The following is a 21,234-nucleotide window of genomic DNA, read 5'->3' as shown; positions in this document are numbered from 1 at the left end:
TTCGATTATTCAAGAAATGTATTCATTCATTTTTGTATATGTCTGTGGGGAAAGGAGGTTTCCTTCTTTCAACAAAAATGTATTATTTTATGAGCTGGGTTAGAGATCAGGCTAATCTGTAAGAGAGACATTGACATGATTTATGAAAAATAAATTATTTCAATGTGTTGCTAGAACTTGAGAACATTGGAGATTATGAGTCAAAAGGCAGACTGATAGATATCATAGATACCATATCATATAGTGGTGACATCGGTAAAGCCTTTGATACTTGTGAGGGCTCATCTGTTTATCCAATCTGCTACACAGAACACGTGTTCTTTCAATGCACTTGGCATTCAATGCTCTTCCATTTCATTTTATTCCATTTCCAGGAGGATGAGTCACTTTTTCAATTTTTCTATTATTTTAGACCAATTCTCTTTCATGTAGGTAATAATTTCTTTTCACTTTTTTGTCATTTTGATTCTGTTTAAAACATCTTAGGTATCTTCTATTTATAATCTGTATTTTACTTTCAGCTTCCTTTGTTTCTATTACTGAACTCAAAGAAATTATTAGACTTTTACTGATTTTTTAGATTCTCAAGAATTTACATTTCCCTTTTCACTTGGTGTTCTTAGTCATGATTCCTGATTGAATTGTATTTATTCATAGTATGAGCAATCAGTTTGGGAAGCCCATGCTTTTATTCACTGATCATTCATTTATTGAAGCCCTAACTTGTTCTTATCAGAAGCTCTCCCCCATCTCTTTCCTTCTCTGTCCTCACACATTCTCTCTTCCCCACAATGGGGTGAGCTCATATCCTCCAACCCTCCACATAATGAGGAGCAGCTCACACATCTCTATATTTTGTACCTGGCTGCCCTACTTTGACCTTCTCACTGACTGCCACCACATCCCAAGGCCTGGTGTCTTTAGCCCAAATCTCTTCCTCTGATGTATTGTCTTCCCCTAGAAAGTGTAAACTCCATGGGAACAGGACAGTCTTCTTTCCTATTTTAACCCCTAGGCCTTAACATGGTTCATGGCATAGAGAAGGTCCTTGACAAATGCTTGTTGACTACTGACTATCCAAACACTTTTGATGTGGGTAGAAACAGAGCCCCTAAGAGTTAAACGTAATATTAAGGATTGACTTTGTGAAGCCCTTGGTTTATTTTCTAACCTGAAGGTGCCCTAAAATCTCCCCCTACCACAAAACTTTCCCTTATCCTAGACCATAAAATTCCTTGTCCCCACCCCTCATCCTGGAGAGACCATGAAATTCCTTGTCCCCACCCCTCATCCTGGAGAATGGGATTTCCTTATCTCCCTTATCTTGTGTCTTATCCAGTGGCTTTATCTTGCAAGACTTACCCTCGATCTCCAACCCCCATAAGGAAACCCTAAAATCATCCTATACAAGTCTGTCCTTTTCCTGTATCATGCCTTTGTTTAGCTCCTTGCTAAATCTCAGGCCTGCTGCTTTTGTGTCAATAAAGCTCGCAATGGCTACAGAGAAGGTTTTAGTGAATTCATTCACATTTTGAACCAGCTCTCCTATCTCTCTCTTCAACACTTTCATCTGAGTATCTTTTTAAATTTTGCTTTAAAAGCCCATAATGACCTAGACATCACTTACTTCTGCAGTCTGCTTCCACCTTATTTCCTGCTGTCGTCTCTGAACTAATGACACTGATCTCCTTTATATGCCAGGAAGAAAACACTCCATGTCTAGACTCTGGACATTTTTCTCTGCCTCTCCAGAATGGCTGGAATTCTCTGCCTCCTCATTAGGCCTCCTGGGGTTGTTCAATTCTCAACCAAAATCCTACCTTCTATTTTACCCAGGTGCTCTTCATTCCAGTACCTTCATACTCTTAATTATGTCCCATTAACCTGTCTATAGATTGTTTGTACATAATTGAGCTCTTCTCCCATGAGACTGTGAACTCCTTGAAGGCAGACACTACAGTTAGCCTCTTTTTCACATGATGCCTACTAAGCACACTGCGTGGCACAGAGTAGGCACTTAATAAGTGTAGAGTGAATAGCTGCCTGAATTCTCTCCTCAGAACTTCTTCATGGGCTTGTGCAGTGCCTTCTTTCCTCCATTCTCTCAGAAAGTGGGAGGCTTGTTTTTACAAAGGCCAGTTACATGCATGGCTATTTGATTCCCCCCCATCCTATCCTTCCCAATAGTTAGCACACTCACTCCCCACACCCAAGTCCCTCACATTGTTAACCTTTCTCTACCAGCTGGTCCCGTTCCTAGTGACTTCAAACATACCCATCTCCCCCATCATTAAGGAACCTTCCCTAAACCCTCTCTACCCTGTCACCTCCTTTTCTCAGCCAAACCCCTTAAAACATCTGGCTGAACTTTCTACTTTCCTCTCTCATTCACTCCTTAGTTGTTATTCAGTAGTGACCATTGGAGGGTTTCTCAGCAAAGATACAGAAGTTTTCTTCCATTTCCTGGTTATGGTCATTTTAGAGATGATGAACTGAGGCAAAAAGAGTTAAGTAACTTAAGTGATTCAGGATCACACAGCCAGTAAGTGTCTGAGGCCAGAGCTATACTCATGAAGATGAGTCTTCCTGATTCCAAGCCCACCTTGCTGTCACCCCCTCACTGCTTAACCCTTTACACCTTGGCTTTCATCTTTCCTTTCTGAAAGTACTCTTTCCAAAGTTAGCATTGATGCTTTAACCACCCAATCTGATCATCTTTTCTCAGTCCTCATCCTAACTGACCTTGCTCAAAAGAAATCCTGTAATGGTAATTTAAATGGGAAGATCTTTCCCATTCATTAATAGGCCCATGTGACCTGCTTAAATCACATGTAAGCCTGAGTCACATGAGTCTGTGGTGGGAAGAGCTTGATGAATGGGTAGAACAGGAAGGGATGGAGCAAGAAAGGTGGAGAACAGCTGAGAGGAAATTGGTCTCAGCAGTTAGAACTGAAGGAAAGAGAAAGCAGGCATCTGACTGTGTGCTCAAGGAGGGCAGGTACTGTCATTTCCTCAAACTTCCTTTGCATCTCCAGGAGGTTAGCATGGTGCTTGGCACAGAGGAGCCACTTTCTAAATGCTTGTTGACTTGACCTAAGAAATAGGGAATGAGGGGGATTCAGAGAACTGGGGAGGCTTGTGTGGCCTGAGGTAGGAGAACATGAGCAGAACCAGGAGGACAATTTCTTCTTTCTTGACAACACTGCAAAGGACAACCTACTTCTAACAGGATAAGGTTTCCTTGGCTCTCTTGGATTCCAGGGTTTGCTGATGCTGGTCAGGTCTGTGGATGGACTGCACTCACTTGGGATGACGGTCTCTGGATGCCAGGGGTCATTCTCTCTGGTTTTAGGCTCTCTCCTAGGAAAAGGCTTTGGTCTCTGTAAGCTGACCTAGGGAGGGAGAAGAATATCAGAATGGGGAAAATAAATCATAAGGGACTTATTAAAGTTGAACATGGAAAGATATTTATAATTCATGAAACCTTTCTCACTATTAGGATTGTTGGAATGATGAGTTGAATATGAAGGGATGACATCTAAAAAATAAAATTAAGGGGTGATAGAGAGGAATGTAATGGAAGAAGGAGAAATGGAGGTAGAATGGGGTAAATTATCTCACATAAAAAAGGTCAGAAAAATCTTTTACACTGGAGGAGAAGAGGAGGGAGGTGAGAGGGAATGAGTGAACTTTATCCTCATTCAATTTGGCTTAGGGAGGGAAAGACATACATACTCACTTGAGTATGAAAATCTGTCTCACCCCACAAGAAAGTAGAGGGGAAGGAGATAAGAGAGGGGGAGGATGATAGAAAGGAGGGTAAATGGGAGGAGGGGGTGATGGGGTGCTTAGGTGCATGTGCTTGAACCTCAATTCTAAAATCATATTTTTCTTAAAAATCACATTTCTCTCTAACCTCAAAACACGACCTCAGGCAGTCTCCTTCCAGCTCGAGATAGCCTGCCCCAGCAGGAACCATTATCTCCCTTCTTGCCATAGTAGCCAGCTGCACCTATAGAATTTATATTTTAGAGCCAGCTGCAAACTGACTAAACTAGCTGTGCACTGGGTCACAGCAACATTTACTACTCACTGACCAATCATATGTATCTTCTACCTAGATGTGTATGTACTCCCGTACATTAATCTTGTCTAACAAGACATTGATGAGAGAAGCCTATTTTTCCTGGTCAACCTTGACCGCTGGTTGACTTAGTGAGTTTCAGGCCTAAAACCACACCTCCATGTAGCCCTACCAGGGCTATTTCCTGATGAATTTTGGGCAAAATACCTGCATAGTAGATACCAGAAGTGCATGTTTCTTTAAGAACTGACCACTCCCTAATCATACCCCAAAACACCTAATTAGCATATTTGGCACACCTCTTACTATAGAATAATCTATATAAACTTTATCTATAACTTTTAAATTGCAGGTTCCCTAAGAACTCTTGCCCACTGAAAAGCATAATAATAATGATAAACTTTTTTGCCTACTTGACTTAAGGTTGCTTGAGTCCAGTGAATTCTTTCCAGACTAGGTTGACAGGGTTCTCTAGTGGTTCCTGCACCTTTCTTGACCCTCATCAGGGGTAATCAGAAGCAAACACTTTTGAGAAAGGACAGAATCAATGAAAAGAATAGAATAAATGGGTAGAATAGGATAGAGAGAAATATAGTTAGTCTTTCACAACATGACTGTTATGGAAGTATTTTGCATGACTACACATGTATAACCTATATGGAATTGCTTGTCTTCTCAATGAGGGTGAGTGGGGAGGTATATCAGAAAGAACCCCGGCAGAAACAGAGGGCCTTCAGATTCTTAGATCTGCTTTTCTCAAAGGAAAGCAATTTTTGAGGGCTCACCAATTACTTTAATCAAGTATATATATCATTCACTTAGTGCAAGGTAAAAAGTCAGCACCCTGAACTTCAGAGAAAATACAGAAAAATAAAGAAAACAGACAGGGCTTCCAACATAAGTAATACATGCATAGTAACCAGAGAGAGAAGCATCAACATCTGGGGTTTCAAAGCCCGGGGGTGGGTTGGGTGGACCCCCCTCCAACTCCAAGTCTCATCTGGCCAAACAAAATATTTCCAATGACTAAGCTCCAAAGTAAAACCTCACCTCAGAGTATTTATACACTCTTCAGAGCCAGGGAGCACGACCCTCTGACCCAGTGCCTCAGTAGAAGTTAACAAAAGGTATTGAGCCCTATTAATGGGCAGGGAAAGATCTTTAATTCTTCTCTCCTTCCCTGTCCACCATTAGCTTTACATGAACATTACAGGAGGGAGGAAGGGAGAGAATGTGGAACTCAAGGTTTTAAAAACAAATGTTCAAAATTGTTTTTACATGCAAATGGGAAATAAGATATACAGGGAAAGGGGTATAGAAATCTATCTTGCCCTACAGAAAAATAGAAGGGAAGAGTATGGGGCAGTTGATAGAAGGGAGGGCAGATTGGGGGAAGGTGCTTTCAGAATGCTTGTTGGGGGTGAGGGGAAAGGAGAGATGAGGAAATTTGGAACTCAAAATCTTGTGGAAGTTAATGTTGAAAACTAAAAATAAATTTTAAAAAATGCTTAAAAAAGAAAAGAAAAACTACATTTATAATCACTAATCCAAATCACTAATAATTAGAAAAATCTTCAGATTGGTAAAGGTGGTAAGAAAATGAGCATTACAAATATTGTAATTGGAATTGTTTTCCTCAATTGTATACTTGTTATAAGAGCTTTTATTTATTTTTCTTTCTTTTCCTGTCATACAAGGGAGATCAAAGGAAAAGAAAATAAATGTTACTTCTTTTTTAAAAAGCCTAAGCAAAAATGGTCCCAATCAATAATTAGTTAAATAGAAACTAAATCAACTCTCAGGCTCCACTTTACCTCCATGCATGTGACAAAAATGAAAAGAAAATAAATTAGAAGTGTAGGAAGAATTATGGGGAAACAGATAAATCAATTTCCTGTTGAAGCTGTGAAGTTCCTCCCAAATCATAAAACCATTGACTCAGTGATGCCACTAGAGGGCATATACCTTTTTCAAGAGAAGAAAGGAACCCGAGTATACAAACATACTGATAAAAATCTCCTTTTGGTATATCCAAGACCTAGAAAGTAAGATGTGACATCCTACAATAAGTAGGACAAAAGTTGAACAAATTCTGGTGTGTGAATGTTATGCAACAATAACATACAATAAAACTCAGGCAATTTCAGTGAAATTTGGAACAGATGGACTGGCTAATGCAGACTACAGAAAGTATTTGCTAACAATACAACATAGTGAAGGCCAACAACTTGGTAAGATGTCCCGCCTCTTATTATTGTACTGGCTAACCAGTATAGTAAAGTTGTATCAAGATCTGTGCAACCTGCCTCCTTACCAAGGGGTGATGGATAGAAGATGTAGAATAAAAGGCACATTTTGAGAAATGGAGAGTGTGGCAATTTGTGTTCCTTAACTATGTGCTTTCATTACAAATATTTTGTTGGTTGGTTTTTTTTTTTTAATGTTGAGTAGAGACGATAGGATTGTCCTGCCCTTGATCCTCCACACTCCAAAATATTAAGGAAGGATATTGATGTAATACATGAAATAGAACAGAAGGAAGGACAGAAGGAAAAATACTACTTTGAATTCGTTATTACTCCAAAAGAAATTCAAACTTACCACATTTGTTTCATTCATCCTCTTTTGCTATTTTGTGGTGCATATGAAATGTTTATTTTATTTCACATTTGTCAATATCAAAATTTTTAAAACATCAAGTATTGATGGTTTGCTATGTGTCATTTTCTCCAATTCTGGAGGCATGACAAGAAACGATAAAATTATTTTTATATGACTCTTTTTATCAATGCTTTGAAGCATGTCTTCATGTGCCATTTATGGTTGTCAGGACTTTGGAAAACTTCCTGTCCTTTCAGCACTCATCTATTGACATTGGTTCCTTGGTACACATGGATATCATTTTTCTCCTATTATCATGAATATAAATGACTTTTTGAGATCATTCACTATGCAATATTTGATACATTCTGCATGATACATTTTCTCTTCTAATTTGATTTTCATTTATTTTATTAAAGATTTTAAGTTTTATGTAGTTCAGATTTTCTATTTTTTAACCTAGATCTTAGATCAAGAATTCTCCTAGTCAGAGCTGTAAAATTATTTTTTTGCTCGTATTTTGTAAAAATATTTTTTTTCACCCACCTCCAATTAAGTAAGTAAAGAAAACAAACCCCCTTTTACAAGTACATATAAGCAAGGGCAATATTCCCCTATTTTCTGTCCCAAAAATATGTTTGTAGAAGATATATATTGTTGAGAAATCGTATATTCTTGAGCAATTCCCATTCAGAAGATACCATAAGTCTTTTTGCTTTAGTCTCACAGGCACCTTACTCAGGTCTACTTTGTTTTTCTTATCTTTATGTGAAACTTTTACAGAATTGATAGGAATATTAAAGTATTTTAACTTTTATTGTACTGGTCTTCTTATATTTCAATTATTGTTTTCTTCATAAATGGAAATGTTAAGGCATTTGGAGCCTAGCATTTTCATATCGATATGGGTTGGCTATTTGTGGATCCTTCAGAATTATGTCCTTTCCTTGCTTATCTCTTTCCACATTTTAATTGGAAATTGAGGGGATGCCCAGCAATTGGGGAATGGCTGACGAAATTGTGGCATATGAATGTAGTGGAATATTGTTGTGCTATAAGAAATGATGAGCAGGGGGGACTTCAGAAAACCTGTAAAGACTTACATGAACTGATGCTGATTGAAGTGAGCAGAACCAGGAAAACATTGTACACATTAACAACCACATTATGCAATGATTAACTTTGATAGACTTAGCTCTTCCCAGCACTGCTATGATCTAAGACAACTCCAAAAAACTCATGATGGAAAACATAGATCACATCCAGAAAAAGAACTTTGGAGTCCGAATGCAGATTGGGAGGATACTGTTTGCTATCTTTTTTTGTTGCTGATTTGTTTCTTCTTTCTCGTGGTTCTTCCCATTGGTTCTAATTCTTCTTTACAACATAACTGATGTGAAAATATATTTAATATGAATATATGTAGAGCCTAGATCAGATTGCACACTGTCTTGGGGAAGTGGGTGGGGAGGGAAAAAGAGAAAATTTTAAACTCAAAATCTTATGGAAGTGAATGTTGAAAACTAAAAATTAATTAATTAATTTTAAGAGAAGCCCCACAAAATAAAAGTGTTGAAGAGAAATTTTAAAATATATCATTTTGCTGTCATTCTACCCAGTGTTTTCATGGTTCTGCTACTTTCCCCTCTTCATTATTTTGTGTAAGTCTGTTCATGTTTTTATAAGATCATCAAGCTCATCATTTCTTAAAGTACAGCAGTGCTTCATCAGTCATCTCCCACAACTTGTTAATTCATTCCCCACTTGAAGGGTATCCGTTTCTTTGCCACCATAAATAGAGCTGCTATAAATATTTTCAAACATATCAGTTCTTTCCTTTTTTCCCTAATCATCTGTGGAAATACACCTACTAGTGGTATTGCTGGGTCAAAGGGTATAGGCAATTGAATAGCTCTTTGGGTATAATTCCACATTGATCTCCAAAATGGTTGAATCACTTCACAATTCCACCAATAATGAATTAGTGTCCCAATTTTTCCACATCCCCTTTCAAATCATTTTAGCCAACCTGATAGGTATAAAATGATATCTCAAGATTGTTTTAATTTACATTTCTCTACTGAATAATGATTTAGAGCAGTTTTTCATGTGACTAAATTGTTTCAATTTCTCCATTGGAAAACTGCCTGTCCATATCCTTTGACCATTTCTCAATTGGGGAATGACTTATATTCAAATAGATTTTACAAAGATATTTATCTATTTAGTATATTTGAGATATGAGAACTTTCTCTGAAAAACTATATAAATTTCCTGCAGGTCTTTCCACTGTCCCCAATTTTTTCTGCTTTCCTTCACATCTTCATTACATTTCTTATATTTATACAAAATCTTTTTAATTTAATCCAATGAACATTATCCATTTCACATTTCACCCTCTTATCTCCCTTTTATTCATAAATTGTTCTTCTGTCCACAAGTCTAATAATTAACATGTTCCATGATCTGCAAAGTTTCTAGTAATATCTCTCTTTAGATATAGGTCATTTATCCATTTTGACCTAAAATGTTCATCTATGCATAATTTTTGTCACACTTCCTTCCAGTTTTCCCAACAATTTCTGCCAGATAATGATTTCTTATTCCAACACTTTAAGTCTTTACACTTCTCAGTACAAGTTTCCTTTATTTATTTTGTGGCTGTAAATTTTACATCTACCTGGTTCCATTGATCCACCTTTCTTTTTCTTGGCCAGTAAGATAGTTTTGATAATTACTGCCTTATACTAGTAAGGCCTCATGGGTTGTGTTATGTATAACTCAAATGATAATGCAAAGTGATTCTTCCCTACAATAAATAGTACTATTCTAGTATATATTATTCAGGTAAAAGCCACTGGTGGGGTTTATCTCCTATATTTATTACAATGAAGAAATGAGGCATCATTGTTTACTTGCCCTTATCAATAGAATTTGCTATGGGAGGAAAACAGGAGGGACACAGCAGCATTAATACTGTCCTTCAGTTCTGTTTGATTTCAGGTGTGAGTGAAAGTCAACAGTCAATCATACTGAAAGGCTTCCCATGAATCCCAGGGTATCATAGCCAGGCTCAGATATATCTATGTGGAAAATGTCATGCTTATATCTATATTCATATGAAAAAATGCTCTAAATCACTATTGATTAGAGAGATGCAAATCAAAACAATTCTGAGATACCACATTACACCTATCAGATTGGTTAACATGACAAAACAGGATGATGATAAATGTTGGAGAAGATGTGGGAGAATTGGAACACTAATTCATTGTTGGTGGAGCTATGAGCTGATCCAGCCATTCTGGAGAGCAATTTGGAACTATGCCCAAAGGGCTACAAAAATGTGTATACCCTTTGGTCCAGCAATATCGCTTCTAGGACTGTATCCCCAAGAGATCATAAAAATGACAAAGGGTCCCACATGTACAAAAATATTTATAGCAACACTCTCTATGTTGGCCAAAAACTGGAAATCAAGGGGATGCCTATCAATTGGGGAATGGGTGAATAAATTGTGGTATATGAATGTAATGGAATACTATTGTGCTATAAGAAATGATGAACTGGAAGACTTCAGAGAGACCTGGAAAGACTTATATGAACTGATGCTGAGTTAAGTTAGCAGAACCAAAACACTGTACATAGTAACAGCTGTATTGTTTAAGGATCAACTGTGAATAACATAGCTATTTTCAGGAATGTGATAATTGACCATAATTCTAAGGAACTTAGGAAGCAAAAGATGATCTAGCTCCAGATGGAGAAAAGATGGACTCATAATAAAATTGAATCAGATTTTACTCTTAATTTTTCTTGCTTCCTTTTGAAACATATGAATGTCATAAATCAGTGAAGACTTCTCAGAGACCTAAGTCTAAAGCAGATCTGACCCTAGGCCTAAATTTCAATTTCTTGAAAATCAAGTGACAAGGGGGAACTCGAAATTGTGAAACCACCCCACCATCCCTCTCCCCTTGTTTGCTCAATTTCATTTCCTTATTCCTTGTATCTGGGGCAAATTTCTGAAAATAAGTTGCTTGCTCAGGCTCTTGACTAAAAGGGTAAAGGGGGTGGGTTTGTGTTTTTTGGCTATATAACCATGCTTCTGCTTCTGTACTGTGCCTCCCTCTTCTAGACTGCCTAGGGGAAGGTGATGCCTGCTTCTGGAAAGAACTGAATAAAGGACTTCCTGTTTGTACCTTGAGATGCCTCTGAATAGTCAATTTGAGTTGGGGTCTGGCCCACGCACATAGATAAAGTGAAAATATATTTTTGTGACTTTACAGTTACAATGGATATTATGGTTATTTTTTGCCTTTTCAATATGTGGGAGAGGGATGGAGGAAAGAAATGAATTTGGAACTGAAAATAAAATAAGATTTAAAAACCAAAAAAAAAAAAAAAAAGAAAATGTCTTGCTTACTAAGATGGAGAAATCAAGTCAAGAGCCTCCTGCCTTCACCTTGGTAAGGTCATTTCCTCAACTTTCCCAGAGACAGGATTTCCCTTGAATGATGAACAAGTGGCATTAGGAGAGGTGAAACACTTATGTTTTTATGTTCATATCAAACACTTTGATGTGAGATCAAAACTTAGAATAATAGCAGACTAAAGTTCCAAGACACATTTTCTTGGGAGAGGATTCTGGGAAGATGGCCAAGTAGGTCAGAAAATTTCAAGGCCTCAAGATTTTCCCCCACACAAGAGTTAAAATAGCACCTTAGGGTGAACAAAGTGTGGGTGCAGATAAATAAGAATAGGATCACAACAGAGGTCTTCTTACGACAATTGAAGATCTGAAGAAAAATCTCAGGAAGAGGTTTAGTACCTGTGAAAAGTAAACACCTCCAGGCTAGGTTCCCTTCTAATAAGCCCCAAGCCACTTAAACAACCAGCAGCAAGCTTTGGGGTCAGTTGGTTTGAGAGGCTGCCTAGGCCCCAGCCACAGGAACTTTCACCCCCTGGATATTGGGAGAGTTGGGCATTTGAACTGGGGAAGATTGAGGGAACCTCCGCTGATAAGGAACACCAGAACCAGCTGTGCTGTGTAGAGGGGCTGGGCAAGAAGCATCCAGCACATGCCTGGTGAGTGCAGAAGCAGGGTAGAAAGCCTCTGGTTGCAGGCACATATAGGAGGCTGGAGGTTTGGCTTTGGTTCCAAGTAGAGGAGAGAACTGAAGATCTGGGGCAAGTGGCAGCATTCCCCATACTTCAGGGCTAGAGGTGATTATAAAAAGTAAGCTATTAGCACAAAAAATGTACAGGCAAAGAAGAAAGAATCCAACCATAGAAAACTATTATGGGAATAGAGATGCCCTAGGGTTCATCTTCAGAGGAGGATATTGAAGCAATGAAACCACCAAAGAGTAACGTCAAATGGTCACCTGCCCAAAAAGAATTCTTAGAAGATGTTTAAAAAGACTGTAAAAAATCAAATGACACAGATGGAGGAAAAAGTTAAAAATGATGATAATAATCCAAGAAAAACAAGAAAGTTATGAAAGGAAAGTCAACCAGTTAGAAAAGGAAAACCAGAATCTTAAGGAAGAAAATAACACTTTCAAAATTAGACTTGGGCAAAGTGAAGCCAGTGAAATTCTAAGAGGTCAAGAAATAATTAAACCAAATATGAATAATGAACAAATAGAAGAGAAAGTGAAACATCTTATAAGAAAAACAACAGATTTGGAGAATAGAACAAGAGGAGAAAACATAAAAATGAGTGGACTAACTGAAAGTCATGATCAAAAAAAGAATCTTGACACAATAATACAAGAAATAATTAAACTGTCCTGAAGCATTAGAACAAGGAGGAAGTAGAAAGAGAAAAAAGCCATTGATCACCACTTAAAAGAGATCCTATGAGGAAAACTCATAGGAATATCATAGGCAAATTTTGAAACCCCCAACTCAAGGATAAAATATTAAAAGCATCAAGATTAAAACAATTTAAATATAATGGAGTCGCAATTAGAATTACACAAGACCTAGCAGCAGAGACATTAAAGGACCTCAGGTCTTGGGACACAATATATCCAAGAGTGAAAGAACTGGGGCTCTGGCCAAAAATATCATACCCAACAAAGTTAAGTATTATTTGGAATTTCTTAAAATGGACATTTGATAAACTCTCAGGCTTTCAAGACGTTGTTAACAAAAATCCTGAACTTAATAGAAGATCCGATATATAAGAATTAAGAGAAATATAAGGTATATACCAAAGACTGATTATAAGGGATTCATAAAGTCAGACTGTTTACCTTTTATATATGTAAAATGTATGTCTAAGACTCTTATTAATAATAAGGTAGCTCATAACAAAGATTGGGGTAAACCTGACTATGATATTAATTTTAAAAAGTAAAACCATTTAGGAATAGCTAAAAAGAGTAATTATTTTGTACAAATGAGGTGCAAGAGGAAGAATTGGTAGAGAGGAATTAGCTGAGGGAGGAGGGCTGGTAGTTCTAGTAACCTACCTTCATCGGGAATGGGTTTAAGAGGGAACAATACATATATATTTAGAAGAATATAAAAATCTTCTAAATTCAGAGGAAATAAAATGGTAGGGCATAGGGAGGGGAGAGAAGACAAGGGAGGGATCTTTAGATAGGAGGGTGAGGGAATAGGTAAAAGGGGGGTATAGAAGGGTGATTAGATTTATGGGAATGGGATGATAGGGGAGGGATCCTTGGAAGGGGGTGGGCAAGTAATAGGAGGGCAAGGCAGTGGGTAGAAGTTAAGTAGAGGAGGCAGGAAGGATAGGAAACAAGAGACATGCACAAACATAAAAACCAAAGATCAGATGTAGCACAGGTTTGGGAAAATATGTCTATATATGTATGTATATACATATACGTGTATATATCTATCTATAGCCAAAGAGAAACATATCTAAACTTCATTGTAGCCTAAAGGTGGGGGGTGGGGGCAGTGGGGAGGGAAGGGGAAAAAAGAACCAAGTAAAAAAGTGCACAGCAGGGAATAAATGAACTCACAGGAAAGCAAAGAAAAGATGGACATTTTTCAACACAAGTGTTAGTCATCATACAGGCTTTCTTGAAATGAAAATATATTGTTACATAATTTGAATCCTTTCTTATGTTGTGCTGTGCACAAGACATGGTTTTTTTCTTTTTAACTTTGTATTCAAGTTTATATGTTTTTTTCTCTCTTTGTATTCTGATATTTGAGTCAAATAAAATTTTTAAAAATTTTAAAAAAGAAACATTTCCTTGAACGGCAAAATTTCACTAATTACAGCATAGGGTTATGTTATTTTTATTTTTTCATGTCTTAATGTCTATTGATCTTTCATGAAAAAATAATTACATTCTGAACTTTTACTCATATACAGCACATACATTTACTCATATACAGTTCATACATAGAGCAAATGGTTCAAAAATGTAGCTTCACTACATTACTAATTATTAATAGATACAATTTCATGATTTTCCAAGTGATCATAAATGAAACTCAATCTTTCTTTAAAGTGTAAATTGTAAATTTCTCCACTTTGGGTAGGAGAGGTCCCATTTCCTCAAACTGAGCACTATAAGTTTCACAACATGCTGTCAGAAGGGTTGGTAAGATCTTATGACCCTGGTTGTGTAGTAAGTCCCAATGAACCTCAAAGAGAAGGATCCCTTAAGAGAATTTTGCTACTGTTTTCTCCCAATAGGAACAACCAATCAACCATAATCCAACTCTCATAGTCATACGTTGCTACTGGAAAAAACATAGTTTTTAGTATATGGATCTTGGTTGGCAAGGTGATATATCTACTTTTCAGCATGCTGTCCAGATTTGCCATAGCTTTCCTTCCCAGGAGCAACCATCTTTGAATTTTATGGCTACAGTCACTGTCTGCAGTGATCTTTGAGCCCAAGAATATAAAGTCTGACCCTGCTTCCATTTCTTCTTGCTCTGTGTGCCAAAAATTGATGAGACCAGTGGCCATGATCTTAGTTTTTCTGATGTTAAACTCATCAGCTTCTACTCTTGTCTCTTTCACCCTCATCAAGCAGCTCTTCATTCCTCATTATAAATGCATAGTTCATTCCAATTTCAGGTCTTTTGAGCAATCAGAATTGGTTACAATCACATAGCTTTTAATATGTAGTAAACCCAAATAGAACTCACTCAGCACACCTGCAAAATTTAAGGGCCCTTAAGGTTCCTTATTGATGACTTTGAAAAAGCGGTCATCCATCTTCTCACATCAATGTCTTCTATGCTAGAGAAGCATTTATCCATCTATTTCACAAAGGAATTGACCTGGCAATGACAAGAGGAATCAGCTATAGCCTAACTATGATCTTTTCAATGTACAGTCTTTATAGTAAAAGCAGCTTTCATTTTTGTGCTCCTACTTCAATGTGTAAAGAAACTTGTATTCAGGTTTTTTGTGAATGATCTTCATTCTTAATTTCCTTTTCCTTTTACAAAGTTTACGATATTTTCCAATACTGTAGGCTATTAAGTTATTGTTCACTGGTGCAGGTGGGCAAGATTTTAGGAATCTGGACTTTGGTAGATGAGATTAAACCTTTTTGTAGGGAAAAGATCTGTGGGAAGGTTTGGATGGGAGTGGACAAGTAGTCTGGGATGAGTGGAATAGGTTTAGTGAAGACTTCTCAGATTGTAATTCTTCTCCCAGGGGTGAGGTAAGACTGAGAGGCTCAAGGTTACAATGTTTTTAGAGTGGATAGCTTATATCCATATAAGGATATAAAACTGTGTAGTACATTAGGGTCTCAGTGATTGGATGAAACTTACATAATTCTTCTATGTCTTCATTTCAAAAGGGATTGGTTAATTTCGCCTCTAGAATGTAAGATCATATTCTCAGCCAATAAGGATAATGGACAGTGGAGGGAGGTGGGTCTTGTGTTAGGGTCTATAAATACCACTGCTTCTCCTTTGTCTTCGGTTTTCCTACTCCAGGTGAACGGGTACAGGATTGTCCTGCTTCTCAAAAATCGAATAAATAAACTTTCTGTCATCACTTTGAGAGGCCTCTGAGTGATTAATTAAGTAGGGATCCGAGCCATCCCGCACAGGGGTGACTGGGAAGTTAACAGTAAAGGGGTGGAGATGGAATTAAGCAGTGGTGTTCTGGGGTCGGTCCAGGTGCAGACAACGAGGGGCCACAGTGAAAGAACAGTTGAAAGCATTATTAACTGAAGGGCTGGGTGCTACAGGGAAACACCAGGAACTTAGATCAAGTGGGAAAGCGCAGGACCTTTTAGGGGTCCATCATTAGTGCCCCATTATAATCACTAATACTAGTGATTTAAAATCTCAATTTTCACAAGAGTTATTAATTACCAGAATCTCAAATTTCAGGGCCTGTTGAAATCAATTTAGTTTATTCTTTAATCTTTGGAAAAAATTAACTCAGATTGAAAAAGGATGGTGAGATTATAACTGCTGGAATATAACTGTGGTTCGATGAAATGTAGAGGAAAGTTTAATAGTACCCGTATGCAAATCCTTTGACATTTAAAGAGACTCACATAGTCTTGAATGGAGCCTTCCCTAATAATTTTGTACCCCTTTCCCTAACTCTTTAGTAGTAAGATTATTATCCGTTATGATCTATAAGCTTGAGCTTGGGAAGGAATGTTTTTACATTTGAGGAAACTGAGGCCAACGGGGGGGGGGGCAAGTGACTTGCCCAGGGTCTCCCATGTCCTCAGTGTCTTTGGTCACATTTGAACTCAGATCTCCCTGGTTTCAGGCCCCCATTCTGTCCCTGAGCCGCCAGATTCCTCTGACAGGATGGGTTTTCCCTCCTTGGGGGAGTCCCCTGCACCCCCAAAAAAGTCTGGAGTCTTTTCCAAGGGCCCAGAAGAAAAGAACTGGTCCTCTGCCTTCCACCAGTCAGCCGTTGGCCTCTGCCTCAGTTTCCTTCTCTGTAAGAAGGGGTCCCTTGGGGATCGCTGGGGCAGTAAGCACACATTAGGCCCCTACTGTGTGCAGAAGGAGGCCCGCCCAGACCTGGAAGCCAAAAGGGGGTGGGGAGAATTACGTCACAACCTCGCCCCTCCCCCCACGGCGAGAGGGCGACTAAGGACGTCATGCCCCCTTCTCGGCCCCGCCCCCTTCCTCGGCCGCAAGGCCCCAGAGTATGCTGGGAGCCCGGAAGTGCGCAGGCGCAGCTGCCCTCGCGACCTGGCCCTTCCTTAACTTGTTCTTGTGCCGCGCGGGTGAGTGGGGGGAGGGGGGAGAGGGAAGGCAGGGGCTGGGAGGGAGTCAGTGCGCAGGCGCGGCCGGCTCCGGGCCAGGTGGGGGGAGCTCCTCCTCCCTGCTCCCTCCCCGCTGCCCCGGGGCTCCGGTAGAGACGAGCCCGGCTGGGGCCCGTGTGCGAGGCGGGGTCGGTGGAAGCGGGCGCAGCAGGGGGTGTGCGAGAGAGGGCGGGGGCGGGCCCGGAGTGTCTGAGGGGTGTGGCGCGTGCGGTGTGTGTGTGACGGGGGGGGTGGGGGGGGGCACCCCGGGGGCGCAGGGAGGGGCAGCAGCCGCAGCCCCGCCCCCCGGTGTCAGGGGGCGCCCCAGGTGGGTCCGGGCTCCGCCACCCCGCTTGCCTCAGTTTCCTCATCTGTAAAATGGGGTGACAGCAGCCCCTCCCCTCTCCCAAGGTGGTTGGGAGGATCCGGTGAGATCCCAAGCTCCGCACAGTGCATACAGTAGGTGCTGTATAAATGGAAATAAACCCCTGCATCTGATGGAATGGGGGTGCAGGAAGGACCCTCCTCCCTGAGGATGGGGGGAGGGGTAGAAGGGCCTGGGGAGCTCCTGGGGAGGGGTGTCTGGAGGGCAAAGGGGACTCACCCCCACCCCCCAGGGGGCTGGTCACCGTCTTGGCATCTGGTCCTGAGCAGCCCTGGCCAGCTCTGCCCTGGCCTCGCCCTCCTGTGACCCCTTTGTTTGGCCTCTTTGTACCCCTGACCTCCTTGGGTCTCAGGCAGCAGGAAAGGAAATACTCCCAGCTGGCATTTCTGTGGCCCTTTGGGGTGACTTTACAAATCTCATTCCTTGGTTCCTCACAGCAGCCCTGTGAGGTCGATGCCCCATTTTACAGAAGGGGAAACCGAGGCAGCCAGAGATGAAGTGACTTGCCAGGGTCAGTCACACAGCCAGCCAGTGTCTGAGGCCCTGTTGGACCTCAGGTCTTCCTGATTCCATGCACTTTCCCCTTCCAGGGATTCAGATGAAGGCCCTGTGATCTTGGACCCAGTCCTGCTGGTGCCCCAGGGGCTGGCCCACAGGGAATGCGAATGAAACCTCAGTGAAGGAATGTTAAATTAGCAATGCTTGTCTGGTGCTTGGGGTCCTAGCAGGGCCTTCCTGCCACCCCAGCTGAGGCCCAGGCAGGGAGAGAGACTTCCTTCCAGCGACAGGTAATAAGTGGCAGGGACAGGCTCTGAACCCAGGACTCAACAGCCCAAGGCCAGTGGGCAGTGGGTCTGCTTCTCATTGCTCCATGCTGGCTCCCACACATACAACGTGTATTATTTATTACATATAACACATTATATTTGTAAATATAAATCCAGTTTTAATGGGACTGAGTTTGTCCTAAACTAAATTATGACATGGTCTTATTTAAAGACATATATGTTCTCATATGAAGATAATTGTGGGGCCGTTAGGTGGCGTAACAGATAGCACACTAGCCTTGCAGTCAGGAGGAACGGAGTTCAAACTCAGCTTCAGACACTTGCTACTTACCAGGTGTGTGACCCTGGGCAAGTCAATTTACCCTGATTGCTTGGCCAGAAAAAATAAAAAAGATAGTTATGAGAGTTGAGCTTCTACAGGTAGGTGATATCTTAATGCAAAATACACTGAAGTGTTGGCATTAAGGCGATGGGTTTAGACATTACAAAAATAAGAAAAGCTTCTTTGGATCAAATTTACCCCGTGCTGGTATCTCATTGTAATCTAGAATGTCAACTGGCAAAATAGAGTATAAGATAATTCAGAAATGCAATCAACTATATTGGTGCTATTTGCTTGACAACAATTTTTGTTTCAAATCTTTTTGTCAGAGCATCAGGATTTACTTTAAATGTGTATATTATTATGCTTCTAATTTTCCTATTGTGATTTTGGGGAAACCATTGTATAAGAAATATTGTTTACTTGGAAACCAATTTCCTAGAGGCTAATAGGATTGTAACCTTGGGATATTAACTCCTCTTTTGTGCTAGATGCTGTGAAATGATGAATTAAGCGGTTAGAGAATGTGGTTACAATATTTTGAAACTGTTTTGTACCTAATTAAGTATGTTTTCCTTTGAAAATAATAACAATAATGAGATTTTTCTCTTTGGGAAGAGTATAGAAGACCTTATAAATCCTCCCCATCTGAAAAGTTTTGGGGTGATTTCCTCAGTGTCTTAGAACCTTTCTGGGCAAGATCATAAAGTCTTATCAGCCTGGGCTTGAAGTTGCTGAAAGAAAGTAATGAAGTGCTTCAGGAAAATTACACAATTTCACCTGGAATACCATGTGTGGCAGTTATGCCTTTGAGGGAACTCAGGCTCCACAGACCCCAACCTTGACTCAAAATGGGACCCCTTCCTTGAATACAGTTGATACTGTCAGATCTGAGAATGCAGAAAATAAGAGAATGGCTCCTATGCCCATGATCTGGGGATTCCCTCCTGATCATTTGACAAGCATTTGTTCAGCCCTGATTTGTACCAGGCCATATTCTGAGTGCTGGGGGCACCAAGCTGAAAGAGCCCCTGCCTAAAGGAGCTCACGTTCTAATGGATTTAGTCACTTAAAAAGTCAGCAAGCTTTTATTCAGTACTAGTAGGAACGAAGCAACTCATAGCCCGCTTGGGATTCCTAGGGAGGAAAAAGAAAATGAGAGACAGTTTGCAAACATGCATAGTGGGATGCTGGGAGGTACAATGGATGGAGTTCTGGGTCTGGATTCAGGAAAACCTGAGTTCAGACCTGGCCTCAGACACTTCCTAGAGAGTTAGTCTCAGTTTTCTCTACTGTAAAATGGTGGCAGTAAGACCTACATGAGAGTGAGTCACACTCAATAGATGTTTGTTTCTACATTTATACGTGTGTGTGTATATTGTTGACCTGAAAACTTTGTTAAAGAAAAGACAACAGGCTAAATGCATACATTTTATGATTTAATTAATTAATTAATCAATTCCCTATTAAAGAAAACAGTTACATAATACATTATGGAGCCAGAAATGTTCTGGCTACCCAGTGCAGAAATCTTCCAGCTTATATACATTTTGCCATGAGAAAGAAACTCTCCTAATTAAGCAAACCATAAATTCAGGAAGACAGGACAATTAACAAAGCAATGTCAGTTGGGCCTTGCGATTCCAGGCTGTGAAAACATATGTCTCTGTGACACACAATAAGAAAATCCCACCAGGCTTCCTGTCCTAAACAGGTACTCGAAATAGCTGACACAGGAAAGGGTCAACAAAGTTTCAATTGAAATTACGACCTAAGATGTCTATATTTTCTTTACCACTAATATGCCATAACATAGTATGTGTCTATAGATAACAAGATATAAAGGAAAGTCCCATTATTCAAGATATGCCATAACATAGTGTCTTAGGTTAAAGGTCTCCTTAAGGAATGTAGAGGCAGCCTTGGCTGGCTTTGTTGACATAGGAAGAGGCACTCTCTGAGTTTGCTTCAGAGAGAACAAAGAGATTATTCCAAAATTTTGTATTAAACATTATCATTCCCTCCTTTTGGTCGAAGGCAAGCCGAAGGCTTCGCCTGTAGACCAACAAAGATATGAAAAAAAACCTCTAAATAACCAGTAGTGTGAGAGTTACTCTTCATGCAAGTCTGGTCCAGGCTCTTGGGAAAGCTGTCTATGTCTGATGGCTTCTTCTTCAGGCCTCTTCAAAATTGGAGGGCATGATCCACTCAGGAGCAGGGGCAATGGAGGTGACAGATGGATCCAAGAGTCTATACAGAAAACTTGGCAGGGTCTCCCAGAAAACATGATTTGATAATTGAGATGAAACAATACAACATAGTTAACATGGCTAAAGGCACTTAGCAATAGTTCAGTTTCCCAGCCATGCAGGGCTAGGTTCAGACAACACAATGAAGTTTTTTTTACAATTCACAAATTGTATTTTTACCTTAGGTCAGGTACAGATTAAAACTTAGATGGCTCACAATAGACTAGTTTTGAAAGGGAGATTTATATGTCACCAATATAAACAAGAAAATTAAACATGAACCATACAAATCAATGCAATTATTATTTCAATGTTAATTAACATTAAGTTCCTTGTATCCCAGTAATCCATTCTTAATTTTCATTTAAACAAAACTTTGAATCCCAGATTTCTCATGTAGTTATCTGATACCTAGGTATCTTTTCTTTGACAATAGGTTTTATTCTTGGGACAGTTCGAAAAGAGAATTCTGCCTTTCTGGTTCAAATCTAGAAGTTCCCAGATACTTCAGACAATATAAATGAGTACAATTACTTAAAATTTGTTCTCCATTTTAATTTATCTTTCCAA

At 39.7% G+C, this 21,234-nt stretch overlaps 1 protein-coding gene across 2 annotated transcripts in view; it reads left to right on the top strand.

Annotated features, from left to right (window-relative positions):
- The first annotated feature begins 16,821 nt into the window (after positions 1 to 16,821).
- The window catches only part of LOC140508343 (uncharacterized), a 28,774-nt gene continuing 24,361 nt past the window's right edge, over positions 16,822 to 21,234 (top strand). Inside the window, exon 1 of one of the 2 annotated variants that reach the window (XM_072616188.1) lies at positions 16,822 to 16,902. In XM_072616188.1, the coding sequence (XP_072472289.1) occupies positions 16,824 to 16,902 (79 nt within the window). In that variant the 5' untranslated portion in view covers positions 16,822 to 16,823. The remainder of the gene's footprint in view (positions 16,903 to 21,234) is intronic. The other variant, XM_072616189.1, reaches the window with a different exon arrangement.

Source organism: Notamacropus eugenii, chromosome 5, assembly GCF_028372415.1.
Source record: "Notamacropus eugenii isolate mMacEug1 chromosome 5, mMacEug1.pri_v2, whole genome shotgun sequence".
Classification (NCBI taxonomy): Eukaryota; Metazoa; Chordata; class Mammalia; order Diprotodontia; family Macropodidae; genus Notamacropus; species Notamacropus eugenii.
The sequence above is the reverse complement of the archived record's forward strand: the minus strand, read 5'-3'. Positions and strand labels throughout refer to the sequence as shown.